Below are 18,963 nucleotides of genomic sequence, written 5' to 3' on the forward strand. Positions count from 1 at the left end.
CCCCCAGTACCCAGTGACGCTCCACAGCGACTCGGCGTCGAGCCGCAGCGCGCCGAGCGCGTGCGCGCGCTCCTACAACGGGCTCGTGTGCCTCGACGAGCTGTGCTGCCAGAGCGGCGTCTCCGTCTCGCTCATCGAGGAGCAGATGGAGAGGGACAGCGATGTCGTGTTCATTGTCAAATAGTGTAGCCCGTTGGCTGGGTTATAGTGATGAGGGATGGTAGTGCTACTCTAATTAGCCAGGTTATACAACTGTCTTTGAAGAACAGATGAAGAAACGGCGATGTCGCGTTCATTGTCAAATAGTAGAGTGCGTTGGCTGGGTTATAGTGATCGGGGATGGTAGTGCTACTTTAATTGTCCGAGTTATTTCTTATTGATGATCAGATGAAGCAACGGCAATGTCGTGATTATTGTGAAATAGTGCGTTGATCGAAATCAATCGGGTTCTTGTAACATACTCAAATTGGGTGGAACGGGATACGCAAATTGTCCGGGTTATTTCGTCTCACGTATCCAGGGGCAGTGGAATGGGTTCTTTGTTTAATCGTGCTTCCAAAGTTGTCTGCGTTATTGTGACTCGCTTATTGAGAACAGATGGAGAGAACGGTATTGTGTTCATTATTAAATAGTGCTTCTCAAATTGGTCAGTTTAATTATAATATTTGTCTATATTGTGGACTGTGAAAGAGACAAGACTGTGGAGTTAATTAGAAATGAGTAGAATAGTAAATATTTAGTGGTACTTTTTCTAGATGTGGTTTGCAACTGTGCAAAATTGTGGGATTCGTTTTGGAAGTGTAGCTAAAATAGACGAGATGTACCTACATTAAAATATTAAATGTAAATTGTAAACAGACTGGTTGTAATATAAGACTTTGGGAAGACCGAAGTTGTGACGTAATTCAAAGAAAATTAATTAACTGGGAAAGTATCTTAAGGGTGGATATTAGGATTATATTTCTTATTGGAAATTGTTATATGTTCTCAAATAATATCATGCCTAAACTTTTTCAGATACGACTTTGATATATTTTAAATGGAGTTCGTTTCTCCAAAGTACACTTATTTTAGTGTATGACTGTACCAAATGCATGTATGGAAGATTTTTACATAATTTTAATAAGTAACGTAAATTTCATGGTAACATAATGGAATTTTAGGACATTATTTTAAAAATATAAAATTAATTAATATGATAAGTGTTGTATAATGTAATGATTAAAATATAAAAAAGAATGGTAAAGAAACATCTAAACTGAACTATACTTGAACAAGTTTCGGCTTAATGAATGCAACCGGACAGCGTCTCAGCCAGTGGCGTAGCTATCATAGGGCCAGGTGGTGCAGTGCACCAGGGCCCCGGAGCTCAGGGGGCCCTCTAACCTTAGCTTTGAAAGAGGGGAGGAAGGCGGAAAGACGGGAGGAGGGCCCGATTCTTTCCCTATGCACCAAGGCCCTTGTCCCCCTAGCTACGCCACTGGTCTCAGCACCGTTTTTATAATGTATATGCTCAATATTATAGTCGTAGAACATTTTTATAATTATAAATAAATATACACTGTGTACATAATGAAGGTGCTAATTCTTAAATGTTTTAAATTTTATACATTTTTACCGAAGACTTAGTCCCACCGAGTCATCCTTAGGAGCAGGCATTGTTGTATGGGATTTGTATATCTCATTTTTTATTGTAATTATTGTATAAGCTTTTTTTTATGAATAGTATGTACTTTCTGGTTAGAAATTATGTATGTAATATTAAAAAATGTTGTGAAAAATTAGAATTAAGTTTCCGTACCTGATTATTTCGATAGGTACAAAGAAGTCCCTTTTAACTTTTATAATTATATAATAATGTCATTTTTGATTTCTCTTTGACTCCATTTTCTCGAAAAATTTAATTGGTACAACTTAATTCTTTATATAGAAATTTTTATAATTTGTTTTCTATAACCACATTTAAAATTAATGTATATAAAAATATGTTTATGAAAATAAGACATTACATAAGTATACCAAAAGTAAATCTAAATAACATGATATTATATACTGAACTTTTCTGTTTATGTCTAGTCTATATTTCTAAAGGAGCCTAGTCAAAACGTACGAATCAATGCAAATCAATAAATTTTGACATTTTTTTTATTAAAAAAAAACGTAAAAAGACTTCAACATAATAATTTTTATTAACGCACATTTTTTTTATTACCGCATTTATTGTTATTTTTAAAACAAAGCTAAGAAATTTTATGGTACAGTTTGGTTTCATACAAAATATAATTAGCTACAGAATTACCCAAAATTAGTATAAAATTAAGTGTCTAGGTTAACAGATTATTATTATTTTATGATTAGTTTTATCTATCGGAACTTTTATTCTTTGTATATTAATCACATGTCTTGTAATCTATTTATAATAAACATATTCAATATTTTAATATTGAATGGATTTAATAACAAAAACCATCTATTTATATACTAAAACAACATTTTTCAATCGTTCTAATATACCTAATACTATCTCTCTATAAACTATATATATATGTACCGAGAGAATAAAAAAATGGCTACATTTTAAATTTAACTGAATCTAGTATAAGTGTACGTATATTTGTAATTTGTTGTTTATATTTTAAGAGATTAATGCTTTAACTTGTTCGTCCTAGATTATTGATTTGGAGATATATTGACGGTAAAGTATATTTACAATGTTTATTCTTGTTTGTACTCAAATAAATGTTTTTATTCACTTCTATTGTTTTGTTTCACCCTGCCTTATAGCTAACGTAGCGATTTGTAGTTTAGTTTCGGTTCAAAAATTTTATATGTATTTCTAATTAATATTTATAGCGATTATTGCGAGTCGAGATATCTTTTAATTTCTACTGCACTTTTTATAATATGTCCCAAAATTATATATGTATTTATATCAAGCAAGAAACAATATCATAAACCTATATTATTCCTTTGCAAAAAACTTATTTTGAAGGGAAATAAACAATTTTAAAGTCGCTTGGGCTTGCACAAATTACTTATTATAGTTTTTTAAATACTTTTTATAGTTTTACTAAACAGCAGATTAAATATTCAATTTTCCACTTACTTGCACAAATACCGATAAATAATTTTGTAAAAATAAGACACCAATCGAAAGACAGTACTGATTTAATATTCTTATATAACATTATATAAGTTACAAAATACATAAACAGTTGTAGGTAACAAAACACTTGACTAGCGTTTTAAGACGAAACAAGTCTGCCGATACACACCCACTGCATGCTACAGGCCTTCACTTACGAGTTAAATTATATAAATATTATAAGCAAAACAGTTACAAAAGTAATTTGTAAAGACGCAATTATTGTCGAAAATACAAAGCATATTTGATTTCAGTAGTACATACAAAAAAATATGATTATATTAACAAAAATGTTGCTAAAGGCAATACAGTTTGATACTTTTTTATATATACACATGTTTATTTGGTTCAAAAAAATCAATATGATTACAACTAAATTCGTGTAATTTCCTCTTTACTTTATCTGTAGTATGCAATAGAAATATCCATAGACAATAGCTGTAAATCAGAGGAGAAACACAAAAAAAAATTTACACCTATTTGTATATAAAAAAACACAATTCGCGCCAACTCGAAAACAAAGATGGCGCTTGATTTCATTCTTTTTTTCAACCTCCGAAATACAGAGATGCGATTTCGCATCGACACCTTAATACAATCAAACCTTATACATAAAAGCGGTTGTCTTACACAAAACAGAAAGCGTCTATAGCATTTATATAAAAATAGAACCATTTTTAATATATATCGGCTGCGTATAAATAATAATCACAAATATCAGCTTACATAGTGTTTGGCACGGTCGGAAACATACTGCTACTAACTTGAGCGACACAATGGCGAAAAAAAAAATATAACAAGATATTTTTGCGCGGTTTTATTTATTGATACCTATAAAGACATTAAAAAAATATTTACATCAGGCAAATAATCTTTTATGTTAACACATAAAAAATATAAGACAAGATCACATATTTCAATAAGTTATTTATAATTTTCTTAGCGTGTTTTAAAGGCGCCAATTTGATCAGGATTATTTATTTGATCTTATTTATATTTACGTCAGTAACCTAATGTAAATGTTGAATTAACAAAGAACTAATAATAGATTAGGTTCATATTAATTTATTTTTTCTTTTGCTAACAACTTCCTAAGGCGCCAATTTTGTTTGATTCCTAAAATTTACTTAATTATCAACCGTAAAGTTAATTAGATAGAGATCAATATGTACTATTACTGTAGTGCAAATATACACTCTATGATCTGAGGAATAAATGCTAAAATCTAACGAACTTTTAATATGTCTATTATTCGGTTCAAACGCAGTTAAGATACAACCTATTTTGAATTGCGTTACGGGACAGAAGTTGCTTTTTCCTTACGTTATATTATGTCGCTCCATTCCTGAAGGTCCAGCATTCAATAATAAAATAAATTAATTAATAACTAAACAATAGCTACGCCATATTGTGACACTCTAGTTAGTTTTGATCGTTACAAAAACACTATTTCAAAAATGTTGAAAGTCTATACAATATTATAATTAATATAGATTAAAAGTTACAGGGCTCAACCACACAATATATAGAAATTTAAGCAAGCTATATATTTTACAATTAAACTACATCAATAAATCCTTACTGCGCTAATAAACCACAGAATACAGATTACTTTAATATATTTTTTATCTGTTATAAATACTCTCTATTTTTTTTAATTTAGACTAATCCGTTGAACCATACAGCCAAAAGCTAAGAGTAAACAGAAACACAAAATTGTGTAAAATAGTTTAAAAAAATGTAGTGGTTTATTACAGCAGTTTTAATATTGCTGCGGTTGAGCGAGAATTAAAGAAATAGTTTTTTCATTAGAACTGATGCTTATTCTATTATATTAGTGATTTCCGTGAAATTATAATACAGATCCTTGTATACCATTGTAATACAACATGTCATCGAAAACCCAACTAGTAAGGTTTTATATTTAATAATTAATATAATAGTATGCAGATTATTAAAGTAGTATACTTATAATTATATAGTTTTGGCGCGAATTTTGACAGCGCATACAAGTTCACAAACTTTTGTAACGAAATGTTTATATCTGTTTTAATTATAATACGTAAATAACGTGCAGTCATATCACAATGGAATTACAGGCGAGTGTCCCGAGTACCGTCTTAAAATAAAATATATATTGCTTACGTTGATAAAAGGCACAAACTATTTGGTGAAGTTGTTTCGTATGAAAATTAAATCCCATCTTCATAATAACATTGTCTTATTTATTTCATGTATTGCATTATAGTACAAATTTAAAACTATTATATGCTTCCATGGTACTTTAGTTTTTCACCGAAGCGAACGAGTCGCACGTAAATAAATTTAAAATTATTTTCTTCATTATATACACGCAAAATAAATAAGACCTTGTATATTATTCATACGATATTTATATATTTTTCAATCCGCTTACATCTAACTACATTTAATGAACAGCTGAGTTTTTAAGTCTAATGAGATAAAAATTCGCGGCGTTTTTTCTCAAACGAGTTAACTGTCTTTTAACATTTTATCTGTGTCACATTCTTTAAGCATTTTGAGAAATTTTCATCAACAAAATACCTCGAGGCAATTATAAAATTTCATTATCTCATGAGGGTAATTTTGATATTAAATTTGCAATTCGTTAATATAATTATAAACAAATTTGACTACTGATTATTTTGCATCCATTTATTAATAATATTTCTAAACCACCAAAAATTTTATAGAATTTAAACATATTCAATTTTGTATGGATGAACAAGGAATTATAAATAGAATGCATTGCTATTTTACATTTCTTTAGTTAAGTTTAAGCTTATACATCAAATGCATCACTATAATTCGAAAAATCAAGACTTTCTAGGCGATTCGTTGGTAAAAATAATAAATAATTTATTACTTTAGCGTATTCAAGGAATGACTTAATTAAGGTAAGCCTTACTCCGAATTATTATGACAAAAATAAGCATCGATGTTACATAGTATATACAAAGTTTAATTCCATTTTTCCATCGTAAAAAAAAGTAGAAGTCGAAATGGCGTGCGACGATGTAAAAAAAAATCAATACGTCAAAATCTCCCGCCATTTAAATTTGAAAAAAGAAGTGAAGACTCATTTTGTCTACGCATATTCGTACTTTAGAAGACATTTAATTATTAGTGAAAAATACTGGGAAAGGTGTTTGTAAACAGTTATGAAATACTGAAAGTAGGTTTATTATATTATTTATTTATGTTAAACCATTATTTATAAATATTTAATGTTTTCTTCATATGTATTAATGTAATGTGCATATTATTACGTTTCCCATATTGTCTTTTAGTTAAACAAAATCGATAAAAAGTTGAATGTCTCTTTATAATCGAGAAATATACTATCTTAGGCGTTAACAGAAACTATTTTATTGTGCGTATGAGGTGTCGATAATTTTGCGTAATAAACTTTAGTATCACTTTCCTATAATATGATGATATGATCTAATAGCGTATTGGTTATTACTGTCCATGTCCATGTCCACTGTCCACTGCACTACGGTGAATTGGTTCGGTTCCGACAAGTGAACAAAACATTGTTTCTATTTGTATCATGTGGTTGTTAGTTTACGTAGCAACAAGCATTGTCTATTTTCTTTTGAGAGTTGTCTATTATCTATGATACAAATTTTGTTTAGTATGAGACTAGATAGCATTGTGCCAAAATGATCAGAGAATAAATATTGGTCAAGTGCGAGTCGGACTCGCGAAAATAAAGGCAAAAAATAAGCAAAAGAGCGACTGCACAAAAATATCGTCACCCATCCAATTTATGACCATGCCAACCGTTGTCTAACCGATTTTTCTATCACTTGTTGTTCGAATAGTGAAAGTTTATATATAACCTCTTAAAATGTCAACTGTCCGACTATCACGAATCAAGAACACAGCCTGGTGACAGTCGTACAGACAAACGGACAGCGAAGTCTTGGCAATAGGGTCCCGATTCCCTTCACTTCGAACTTCAATAAGAACTAGAGAGGCTCACTTTGATAACTAAAGGGAGGTGAAGTAGTAGTGACATCTGTACATTTTCCCTTTCTTTCCCCTTTTTAAGAACAATTTTCTCTATAATTAAATAACTAAAGTTTACCACGCGAAATCGCGCACCCAACTACGCGAGGAACCATTGTATCCTAGAGAGATTCACCCATAATTAACAGTCCTTGTATTTTCATTGTATTCAGACGGGCTACATATACATACAACACGGCCAACGAGACCCGATAAAAAGTGTAAAACAAACTGCGATAGTGAGAGAATATTCCGTTAGTATCTAGACCCATATACTTTTCCTTATCCTTCCCAATCCTTTCTGAATCCCTTTCGAATTTAAGGCCGGCCAAATCATTTGCAGAGGCGTAAGGTCCGCAATCGACCTTTCGCCTCTGCAAATGTTCATGGGCGATAGTAGCGTTTATCATCAGGCGATTCACCAGTTCAATTGCCCAGAATAACATAAAAAATGACTACAACTATGACTGTGGCTCAACAGATCTTGTCGTTATGTGTTTCTTGGTACAGGTACAGAAGTTAGAAGCATTCCGTTTTGACATTAATTTGTTTACATTTTCTATCTCGATTAGTTGGCCATACTATAGATAAATCAATAAGCATTATACCTAAATTCACATATCATTAATAAAAATTTGACCAGAGTCTTTAGGTATTCACTCAACAAAGACAAAAAAAACTCAACTAAAAGATGTGTTTTTTTCATACCATAGCCAGACATAATTCATAAGAAATATATACAATTATTGTAACATCCTTTGTTCCATGTTATCCGTCCGTATATAATGACAATACGATACAATATAAATATTATAAGGCAAATTCTACCGCCCGAGTACGCGATCCTATTTGTTCTAACTTAATTACTTTAAATAACTTAGGCCCGATCAACCGGAGCACATTTCTGAATGGTCGTCCCACGCCGCCACCTGAAAATATTATTAAAAAAAAAATTATTACAATATAAACGATTTTATTTAATTCAACAAAATTGTAAATTGAAGAAATCTTATAAATAATTTGGTTGTAATAAAAAAAATTAAAAGTCGAATTAAGTACCATCCTACCGATTTTTTGACGTCGGTTGCAAAAATACATGTTATGTGGATATGATGCTTAAATTTCAGTCTTTTAACAAGAAAAGTTATTGAGTTATACGTTGTGATCGTCTCTTTGGCGAATTGACGTTATGACATGACAATTACGTACAACTGATATTCAGCCCTATTTAAATAGCGCAATGGCCTAGTATTAATTGACTTCATTTTTTAATGTCATGTAGGCAATGTATTTGTAAACATATCCTGATTCGGACACGTCCCAAAAGATAAAAAAAATTCTAAATAACCGGTTCGTTACGTAACGCGTTACGGCGCGATTTAGTTTATGACCCTTTCTCTCACGTATTCAATTACAATAATGGCACAATTTCTTTCAAATGCATTGACCATGCATTTAAGCACCCACGAAACAGGCGTTTGCGCAGGTGCTATGTCTAACCAGCCGTAACGCATCTAAGACAAAGTACAACGTTTTTTCCTAACTGTGTATATTTTAAGCGATGTAAGTATTGTAAGCTTCTACTTTGTGCTTTAATAAATATCTCTTCAACGCAAACGTAACACAACCTAGCGTAAGTACACTGTTTCCTAATATTTGCGTATAGTTTTAATGTTTTAGGTGTAGCCTTATACATGGTGCTTCAGTAATAATTTTTTCATGTATTTTTTTTTCCTTTTTTTTCCCCACCGCCACAACCCCGGGCCGCACCTGGCACTCGCGGCTGCAGTACCACTGGTTGGCGCAGCCGGCGCACACGAACTGCGCGTCGCGCGCGCGGCAGCCCTGGCACAGCGGCGTGTCGTCCGCCGCCTCGTCGATGACCAGCCGCCCGGCGCCGCCCGGCGACCCGCCCGACCCGCCGGACCCGCCGGACGCGCCGGACCCGCCCGACGCGCCGGACCCGCCGGACCCGCCGGACCCGGCCGCCTCGCCCTCGGACGCGGGGCTCTCCTCGTCGTCCTGCAATTATTGAGAAATCGCCTTTAGACATGTTTTATGTCAGCGTTGGCAATGACAGGCAGCGCAGACGCACTACCTCTCCGAATGGACAGTTGTGGGCGCTTACCATCAGGCGACCTACCAACTAAATTACCCGCTATGACAAAAAATGACATAAAAAAATAACTCTCTCTCTGACATAAAAAAATGACTCACCAACTGAACAACTTCCGCCTTATCCTGTGCCTGAGGTTCCGGCGGCGGGGGTGTCGGCTGCACTGGTGTTATCGTTATTTCACCACAATTCTGTAAATTTTAGCATGTTTCATAAATATGACAATTTAAAAACTATAACCTCTATAATAATATCCTCACTGAAAACTCAACTTTATCAATCGCAATGCCGCATACGTAAGCATGCACAAGCATTTCGTTAACAAACTTTTTTTTATTTCATTATCGACCCCCATTGTTTAATACTGTAGTGCATAATGCTATGATTAAACATATCGTGAAGTGAATCGATATTTAAAACTAGTGTTGTACTGCAACAAATATGAAAATGTGGCTTCGAATGCTTTGGTTAATCAATGAGTATTGCCATTTACCAAAAAAAAAAAAATCATCGCAACCGCGCGAGACACATCACATATAATCAAGATTAACACAGGCTGGATAGAATTTTGTCTTAAAACTAGAAATTTTGAATTTTGAATGATCGAGGCCAATTCGTACACCAATTGCGTCTTATTTCCTTACATATGGTACCTTGGCCTGACCGAAAGTTGGCAACGGTGGTGCACTCTGTGTTCCGTCCGGTGACGTAAGCAGTTTTGCCAACGTCGGCGAGTAACTCTGAGACGCAGGGGACGCCTGCTGGAAGGTTGGCAACACTCATTCAAGCTAATCCAATCATTACAACTTGGAATGCGTTGCGGGATGGACGTGTTTGCTCGACTTTGCCAGATTACAAAACAGTTTTAATTAAATCGTATTCAGAGTACGCCCGTTCTTGGTCATGCTAAATATGGGATCTATAAAAGCTAAATAGATTAAATGAATTTCATTTTAATACGATAATATTGCAAGCTAAATGAAAATGACAAGCTGTGATTAGTAACACGTGTGAAGTAAAACTATTTTGATCCACATAAATCGTTGTCCTTCCACGATTACTAAAAAAATTATGAAAATTATTTTGACACAGAAACACTTCAAAAACTTTTTTTTAAATTTGAACGAGCAGTGTAGTTCAATGTAAAGAAACAAAATTATCCAATACAAACCTACCTACTAAATACTATATAACCTACTTTATATATATATAACCTACTTTAATAAATTTTTAATATCATTCATATATTTTATCTTACGGAACAAAACCTAAATAAATTCATAACTATTCTCGTATTACTAGTATCTACCCTCATTCACTGAAAATCAAAAAACACCGATTTACCCATCAAAATAGTTTTATTCCATTCTCATCTGCCCTGCACCATACATACCTTAGTCAATATCCCATGCAGCAAGGAATTCTGCTGGCTCTGACCCGTATCCTGACTGGTGGTGACGGGCAATAGTGATATTTCTGGGTACGGCGGTGGCGGCGGCAACCTCGGACTCGGCGATGCCAGCCTCTCCGCTTGCTTCTGTATGTGTTCTTCGTTTCTCTCCGGTCTCCGTCTCTCAGGCCTGATGTGCTCCGGCCGGGGCATGTCCATCCTGCTGGGCATCATGCCCGGCTGTTGCATGTTCGCGAATTGCACGAGAACGTCTTTGAATGACAGCCCGTTGGGTAAACTGCCCACTTGCATCTGCTGGAGGCGTTCGAGCATCGCCTTTTGGTTCTGGAATTGAGTATGGAAAATTTGTGCTATATTTGCATTGTAGGGGTCATTAGAGGCGTTTATAAGCCTAAGTTTTTAGAGACAACACAATATTAGTGATTGTAGAATGGAAATAAGATATTTTTCGAAGAATTTTATTGTAACATGAGAAAGATAACTAAGATAAACTGTCTTGAGTGTACAGTCGTGGAGTTAAGTACGTCGTGTGGTAGGTCCTTGTATAATGTATAATGAACAACTTTAAAGTTACACTTTTCACAAATTTATTTTTCACAAAAACTATCAAACATTGTTTCAACATTTATCAGATGTACACTTTTATAAATATTAATACAGCTTTTTGTATTATTTAACATCACGCACTTATACACGCACGTCCACTAGTGAAGGACCAATACGTGTGTTACGTAAACAAAAATGCCCACTCAATAATTTTTTAAGACAATTTGAAATAGTAGAACATTAAAATCAGAGTTACTAACTTCGGGGGTCTACAAGAACGCGCACACACATTTATACGATCAACGTGGCTGTCTGCGGCCGGAGCTGTCTGTACGCAGGGCCGCACGCACACATACATATTTATTTAATGCCTATTGATTGTACTTGAAAAGATCACAATATAATTACAAATTTGTTTAAATAATTTGACAAGATATGATATTTAATATATGAATAATTTTCCATACGGTTATTAATCGTTAAAAGAATAGATTACACTTTAAAGGTATTGTTGAGATTATTTTCTATGGAATTATATCTGTATATGTTTTCACACTATCCGATCGGGATATATCGTATGGCGTATCATACATTTTTCCGTTTTTATTGCTTTTACCGACTTGTATACTACTTTAAGCATTAAAAACACACTTCTAGCTCATGTAGTCCTCTTAAAATACCACCATAAAACTTTGCATCATTTCAATGAAGTCCATTAGAACTTTTTTCTCAATAACTCAGGTATTTATTAGCAACAAAATATAATGTAATGTGCGCAATTAGCTATTACTACGAATGTGTATCATATAATAACAATAACTATTAAAATAATTATAGGTATTCTGTAAACTATTATTTCATTGTATGTAGTACCATTGATGTTCATTGAATATTCTAGAAGGGCTAGAAAAATATATTGTAATTTTAATTCCAATGTTTTTTTTTTTTGTATATATTCATAACATCTATTATTCTTGATTTTGATTGCAATTAAGATTTCGGAATAATATTCTAACTATATAATCTAGAATTATTATTAACAAAAATATGAACAGCCTGCGTTCAATTGCCAGAACCACGCCAAATTTAAATGCGACCACATGGCAAGCATCCGCTTTAAAAAGAACAGAATCACAAGAATCCTTTTGATCAGTAAAAAGTTGAGGTAAAAATAAAATATACGAGTCGACTTGATAACCTTCTTTTTTTGAAGTTGATTGATAAAAGTAGCCAGTTCAGAAGCTTTAAGGTTTTCAAAATTAAAAAAGTGAAATGTTGGATAAAACCTTTGGGTAAGTAATTGAGAAACAAATAAAAAAAAACATCAGGCGATATGTTCATTGAAAAAAGAAAAATATTAATTATGAGTTCAGACACTCACCATATCCAAATTATTGAACAGCATATTGAGGTTTCCTAGATTATTGACATTATCCATTTTCGGCGCTATCGGCCTTGGGTTCATGATATTAGGGTTCACTATCGACTTCATACGTCTGCCTCTTCTTGGTGCTATATCAGGATTCCTCTGCCTATAATCTGCTATTATCGACTTCACATCCTTAGTTGGGCCTTGACGACCCATCGGCATGCCGTAACTCGATGGTAACTGACCATTCATATCTCGAGGGAAACCTGGTAATGGACCGGGCATCATGAGCCCTTGCGGGAACATCGGTTTAGACATCTGCTGCATATGCGCACTTTTGTCATACGGCGGTGGCAACCCCGACATCAAATTGAAATGCGTTGTAACTGGCATCACGGGTTGCATCATTGGATTGATTGAACCCGGTTGCTTTAACGCTAAACCAGATATCTCATCACTTTTATCTATAGCAAGATTCTTGGCTTGGTTTAGATAGTCGAATGGATCTGTCCTCTCCGCGCCATTGATGTCCGCAGACTTCTCGAATGCTAGCACTTGTTTTCGCCTCAGGAGCCGCAGTAGAATTTCCTCTTTGACCTTCTTGAGATGCAATATATTGTTCCATTCGTGTTCCTTCTTTTGTGCTAATTCGCGTAACGTTTGTATCTCCGAGAGCAGTTGCTCCGTATGCCTCTGTATTTCGTCCACGTTGTTCTTTGTTGCGGTTTGTATGTAATCGTTTATCATAATATCGTGTTGTGGAAAAGTTTTCTCGACTTCTTGGCACAGTTTCTTTAGAGGCGACTCCGTGTCCACGTCTTCGCTAGAACGCCGCTTTACAGGTTCCTCCTATAATGGTTCAGAATTTGTATATTAATGTCATTAAAAATAGTAGATTCAATGGCTCAATGAAAATAAAATTTAATCTAGTTACTGACAGTGTCATTTATAATATTCAAGGCAGAGTTGAATAAAATAAATAACATAAAAAGTAAATGGGTTTGTCTTTACTTCATGAATAATTTATTCTATTTTATCAATTTCAAAAATGGTTAATGAGCAAGGCATTATGGTACATAATATTAAAAGAATACTGAGAAACATAAATTGTTATTTTTACAGTTATGCTGTCATAACTCATGAAAATGATTTCAACCAACATCTATGGATCTTACCTTAATATCACCATTAACAGGCTGAGTACTTTTTGGTTCCTTATCTACCTTCTCTGTTGGCGCTTCCAACATTTCAACATCCGCCTCTCTCTCTTGTTTCTTCTCCTCTTTACTCTTCGTTTCTACCAATGGCTGGTCTTTTTCTTCACTAATTGTTGCTACCTCAGCTTCCGTTGTATCATTTTTGATTTCAACAACCTCTGGGGGTTTTGCATTCTCTTGTTGAATAACTTCAGTGTCTTCTTTAGCAGTTTCTAAAACAATAAAATTAACTTAGTATTGTGTGTAATCAATGACTACATATATAATATACTAAATTTAGCAAAGCCTAGCCATGACCAATCCTCATTGGTTATTGTTTTTTAATATTTCTGGTTTTTAAATACCAATATTAAAACAGTTTCTCTATCTTTTCTTAAGAAGAAATATGATTTAATCTATTCAGCCACTCCATAAGTGATGTAACTAAAAACGAGATATATTTTAAAGAAAGAAGATTATGTATGTTATTTCCAAGTGTTTGATTTTACGCAAGTATTATACATTTAGAATTTAAAGACTTTTCAATGGACTTTAAATGCGGTCATGGGACCAAGCTCCCTGTTAAGTGTTTGAAACGTCGGGTTGATAACATAATGAATAAATTGCTTTTAAAATCCGTTAAAAAGTCTTCAATTTCTAAAAGAAGATTATGTGATAACTTATTTAGCTAACAAATTTACTGATACCATATTTAAGATATAAACAATATGAAACTTGAAACACATACCATGAACAGTGATAATGTAATGTTGATGCATATAATTTTAAGAGAAACATTTTTAACTCATAAAAAAGTTAAAGAATTAACAAAATAGTTGTTCAAAGAATTTGTTTAAATTTATTATCAAATACTAATTTTTGATAGTGAGTGTTAACAACTATTATTTATTTATTTTTTTATACCATCATAATGTATACATCCTTAGACACACATAAAAAATCAATCTTATTGCTAAACTAAACAAAGTTTTAAATAAATTGATATTAACATTATGAACAAATTTAATTAAACATCACATAATATTCTGATATTACTAACATATACCTAATGCAGTTACTACTTGTAAAGACCACTCATTGGACAATATCCTACTTCATATCCATTATTGTATTTTTTTAATTTGAAAATTTTACTAAATTATTTAATTAATTGAACAATGAGTGCTAAGTTGACAAAATCTTAGCATCCAAATTAAATAATATTAAATTAATTATTCTATTTCATTATTTTTATTTTGGTGTTATATATTATATAGAAATGATTTAACAAAGAGTTTTCCTTAAAATATAAAACAATGAAAGGAAAATGAAAGTAATTATGTAGATTTGATTAATGTAAATTTATGAATACATATTAAAAATAATAATTACTAATGCAAAAAGTGCTCTTCACTTAAATAGTGTCATAAATACAAATATATGTGAATTCTGTAGTTTACAAAATGTTATTAGTTTTTCGCAAATTTATCAATTTTCCAATTGTTTATGTACATACAGTAAAGAGAGGGATCATAATATAATATTCTTTCGCATTTACATACATATAAAGCACTCAGCCATGCATTAATCAAGCGATGATCAAAATATTAAATGTATTTTGAAATGTATTCAATTATTTAGACACAAAAATGTTAAAAACAAAAAATTAAGTTACTAAAGAAGTAAATAAATATTATTGGTTTTATTGTATTATTTATTAATCTTAAACCTATAGGTATACCGAGTAAAGTTCCGAATTATATCTCGAAGATATTACCTTTTACATCATCCAGTTGCTCTTCCAAGTCACCGCCTTTGCTTGGACTTTCGCTTAAATTCTCTTCTTTGGCATTATCATCACAGTTACCCGCATCATCATTCGTTACCGCTTTATTATCAGCGGTTTCTTCTGTCTCTTTTGCGGAGCTCATTTCTTCGTCGATGCACAATGGATCAACTTCATTTTCACCCGAGTTCTCCGGTAAGGGCGACTCCTCAGCTCCCACTAACCGGTCTTTCGGTGAATCCACTATTTTAATATCTATATCGTTCATGTTTATTTACATATTTTCGAATTTGTTACGGTGTCAGCACGCCGAATATTTCTCAATACTTCGACTCGCAATCATAACCATAATTAGGCACCACAAAAACTGTCAAGAAGTACACTAGGTGCGCTCGTCTTTCATTTGTATGATTTATATTTAATTAATATCACTAAAATATTTCAAATCTCTTTCCCATATTGGGAGACTTCACAAATTCGCAATGAACTCAAGCCGTGAACAAAATGTATTTATAAAGTATATATACTATATACCAATACAATTTATTCGCGATTTTAATGTATAATGACTGTAGTTTGTAAAGTAACTTCAAACAAATATATTAATCGAAAAATGTAGATTTAACTTAGATTATTGCAAAAAATAATGCTTCTATAGTAAAGACGCAAAGCAATCGCACGCAGTCACAGATAAAAAATATTGACTTTAGCATTTAAGTAATTCTTTATTCTCATGATTCGGGTCTTTTGAGTTGTGTCCGTAGTTTAGTTATTTAGACAAAACATAATAAAACATTACGAAATTCCTTTGCTTTCATAAAAAGCAATTCCTGTTAGAAATAAAAAACATTGAAGTACTCCTATTTAAACACACTATCATATTGCTCGAGATAATAATTTCTTTTATAGAGGTCCTAAGGACCTCCGCATCTATTTTTTGATTGAATAAATAGTTAGTGAGATATGCATAAACACATATTGTGGTTCATTATGAGATGTTACGTTAAAAAATAATGATTGTATGAATTTAAATCACAGAATTAATGATAAATGAAAAATGTTATAAATACTAATGTGAATTAATGCATTTTATGGAGGGGGCTAACTTAGTTTGATATCGTAGAGATGATCTATAAGACTAACACAGAAATTGTTTACAATAATTTAGAAGTACAATATTAAATTCTGATATTACTGATTAGACAAATTTAATCGTTTAATCGACTTTTAGGTATTCGAGAAGTTTGAAGTTGTTTGTCGTCATATGACAACACCACCACAAAACTATGATGAAATGCAAAAGCAAATGGCTGACCAGAAATCGACATTCTTGAATCCGTAACAAAATAATCCGATGTTATTACATGAATTATGCGCTTTTTATGATCATGATTAGCAAAATAAAGCTTATTAAGCTTTAAATAATTAGAATAAAATAATATTGGCTGGATAAAATAGCTATAATATAAATAACTAAAAGTCCTGCTAATACAAATTTAGTCCTAGTATTTTACAAAATCTAAATCGTGCTTTCCATGGACCCACGTCCGTTTATTTTTGAGGTAAGTCATTTTTATTTGTATATTGTGTAGTTGCATGTATTATTTTGTTGTAGTAATTATTAGACGCAATTTAATTCAATAGATTTACCTATCATTTTATGAGGCCTATTTTTAGCACACGTAACTGTTCTTTATTTTGACTCTGCTAAACATGGTATCAAATTTTAATTCGGATTTATAATTATTGATTAGATTAAATAGTAAATATAAAATTTTATGTTTATAAAAAAAAGTGTCTTAGTAAACTTAGTGAAAAATAATCTACGTTTTCAGTTGATGTAGAACAAACTGGCAGACACCGTGGAGCTGCCGTCGTCCAGCATGGAGCGGAGCTACGACAAGCGGCATAGCAAGCACCACAAGGAGAAACATAAGAAACATTCACACAAGAAACACAGGAGTCATTCCAGTGGTACACATGATCAATCTTATGCTACTAGTAACTCTCTTAAGCCCCTGGTGGAGTATTCTGACGTGAGCTCGGAGGATCTGTCGGCCCCGGAGGCCGGCGAGATCGAGAGCGAGGCTAGCTCGATCGGGAGGCACATTGCCGACGACCTAGATAGAACCAGGAAATCCCATTCGGTTCGCACATTTCTAGACAACAAGATATCGGTTACGACTACGAGCCGTCGGGCCGCGGAGGAATACGCTCTTATCCGTGATTCTTGTTCAGCAGCGAGGAAGAAGCGCGACTTGGACTACGACGATGAGCTGGAGTTCGATCGTTACAAAAAGAAGGTCAAACGAAAGAAGGATAAGAAGAAGAAAAAAAAGAAGTCGAAACATCGGTCAAGGTCCGCAAGCTTAGAGAGCGTGTCGCCAGACGATCACTTGCTGATCGAGACTGCTAGAGCGCCGACGCCGCAGCGGTACACACAAGTGCCTATTAGTGAATGGGAGAAACCGTCCTCACCACTTCATAATGGTTCATGTTCTCCCGTCTCTCCAACAACTCCACCAATATTGCGAGATCGACATGATCTGTCACCTAGGCATAGGATTGATCATCATGATGCTTTATTGCCATATTCACCACTACGAGAAAGATCTCCATTGATCAGGTAAATCACAAATATATCTTATTTTTAATACCCATATAGTATTTACCTACAATTCAAATGCAACTATGAGCTGTGTGCATTATTTTAAATATTCTGATAATCTTATCAGCATGTAAACGACCAATCTCTGGGACTTTGCTTCCAAACTAACCAAATTCATTAAAACTAAATAATGCATTTCCTAAACTAGTTTTTCTGTGTCAATATTTGGAGACACATGAACTATTGAAGTATTCAATAATTTCAATCAAAACTTCTAAAAATTGCAAGAAATTATGTGTAGCAATAGTTAAAAAGAGACTGATCAGTATTAAAACAGTTAATGCTGTAAGGTGTGTCAGGAAGAAAAATAAGAAAAATACAAGGCTGCCACAAAATTCAAGAAAATGTATTCTTGAATAAGAAATTATGTTTTTAGTGCCACATCATTAACAAATTAATTTTTTTTCCATGCAATCAGTATTGACCTATGGTAAGCTTTCTATTCAATTATATTTTATATTATATTGTTCATTGTTTAAATAATTTTAAATATAAGTAGTAGGTATACTTTAAGATAATGAATTTCATATTCCATCAAAATGTTATTATATTCATAAGTATATGTTGATTTGGCTCTATTATATCAACAAATGTATTTAAACATGATTTACATAATTTAAAAAACTAAAAAACACGCTTTTAAAGCACGTCAAACTAAAAATTACAAAATAAAATATAGTTTAAAAAAACT

At 32.9% G+C, this 18,963-nt stretch overlaps 3 protein-coding genes across 7 annotated transcripts in view; 2 read left to right on the forward strand and 1 right to left on the reverse strand.

Annotated features, from left to right (window-relative positions):
- LOC119838709 (GATOR complex protein NPRL2-like) overlaps positions 1-981 on the forward strand; it is a 33,230-nt gene extending 32,249 nt beyond the window's left edge. Inside the window, exon 8 of the mRNA XM_038364791.1 lies at positions 8-981. Coding sequence (XP_038220719.1) covers positions 8-184 — 177 coding nt within the window. The 3' untranslated portion in view covers positions 185-981. The remainder of the gene's footprint in view (positions 1-7) is intronic.
- A 6,234-nt stretch (positions 982-7,215) lies between these two features.
- On the reverse strand, positions 7,216-16,280 carry LOC119838658 (inactive histone-lysine N-methyltransferase 2E-like). 3 transcript variants are annotated; one of them, XM_038364717.1, is made up of 8 exons: positions 15,596-16,280; positions 13,798-14,051; positions 12,635-13,471; positions 10,690-11,031; positions 9,950-10,054; positions 9,398-9,487; positions 8,951-9,202; positions 7,216-8,109 (listed from the first exon to the last, which is right to left on the reverse strand). In XM_038364717.1, the coding sequence occupies exons 1-8, from the start codon at positions 15,870-15,872 to the stop codon at positions 8,068-8,070; spliced, it is 2,199 nt and encodes a 732-aa protein (XP_038220645.1). In that variant the 5' UTR covers positions 15,873-16,280; the 3' UTR covers positions 7,216-8,067. The 3 variants fall into 3 exon arrangements, with proteins under 3 accessions (XP_038220645.1, XP_038220644.1, XP_038220646.1); XM_038364716.1 differs by having other exon boundaries at positions 9,950-10,057; XM_038364718.1 differs by lacking the exon at positions 9,950-10,054.
- A 621-nt stretch (positions 16,281-16,901) lies between these two features.
- Positions 16,902-18,963, forward strand: part of LOC119838645 (cyclin-dependent kinase 12) — a 16,754-nt gene continuing 14,692 nt past the window's right edge. For 2 of the 3 annotated variants that reach the window (XM_038364693.1, XM_038364694.1), the window contains exons 1-2: positions 16,902-17,166; positions 17,440-18,230. In XM_038364693.1, the coding sequence (XP_038220621.1) occupies positions 17,488-18,230 (743 nt within the window). In that variant the 5' untranslated portion in view covers positions 16,902-17,166; positions 17,440-17,487. Of the gene's footprint in view, positions 17,167-17,439; positions 18,231-18,690; positions 18,703-18,963 lie in introns of all 3 variants that reach the window. The other variant, XM_038364692.1, reaches the window with a different exon arrangement.

Source organism: Zerene cesonia, unplaced genomic scaffold (assembly GCF_012273895.1).
Source record: "Zerene cesonia ecotype Mississippi unplaced genomic scaffold, Zerene_cesonia_1.1 Zces_u004, whole genome shotgun sequence".
Classification (NCBI taxonomy): domain Eukaryota; kingdom Metazoa; phylum Arthropoda; class Insecta; order Lepidoptera; family Pieridae; genus Zerene; species Zerene cesonia.

Bases quoted from the DNA above. Each gene is read 5' to 3' on its own strand.
- LOC119838658 (XM_038364716.1), bottom strand. From the start codon at position 15,872: ATGAACGATATAGATATTAAAATAGTGGATTCACCGAAAGACCGGTTA. The intron at 14,052-15,595 runs GTAATATCTTCG...TTATTGTTTTAG, and splicing joins GCAACTGGATGATGTAAAAG to AAACTGCTAAAGAAGACACT. The intron at 9,203-9,397 runs GTGAGTCATTTT...CAATAATTGCAG, and splicing joins AGGCGGAAGTTGTTCAGTTG to GACGACGAGGAGAGCCCCGC.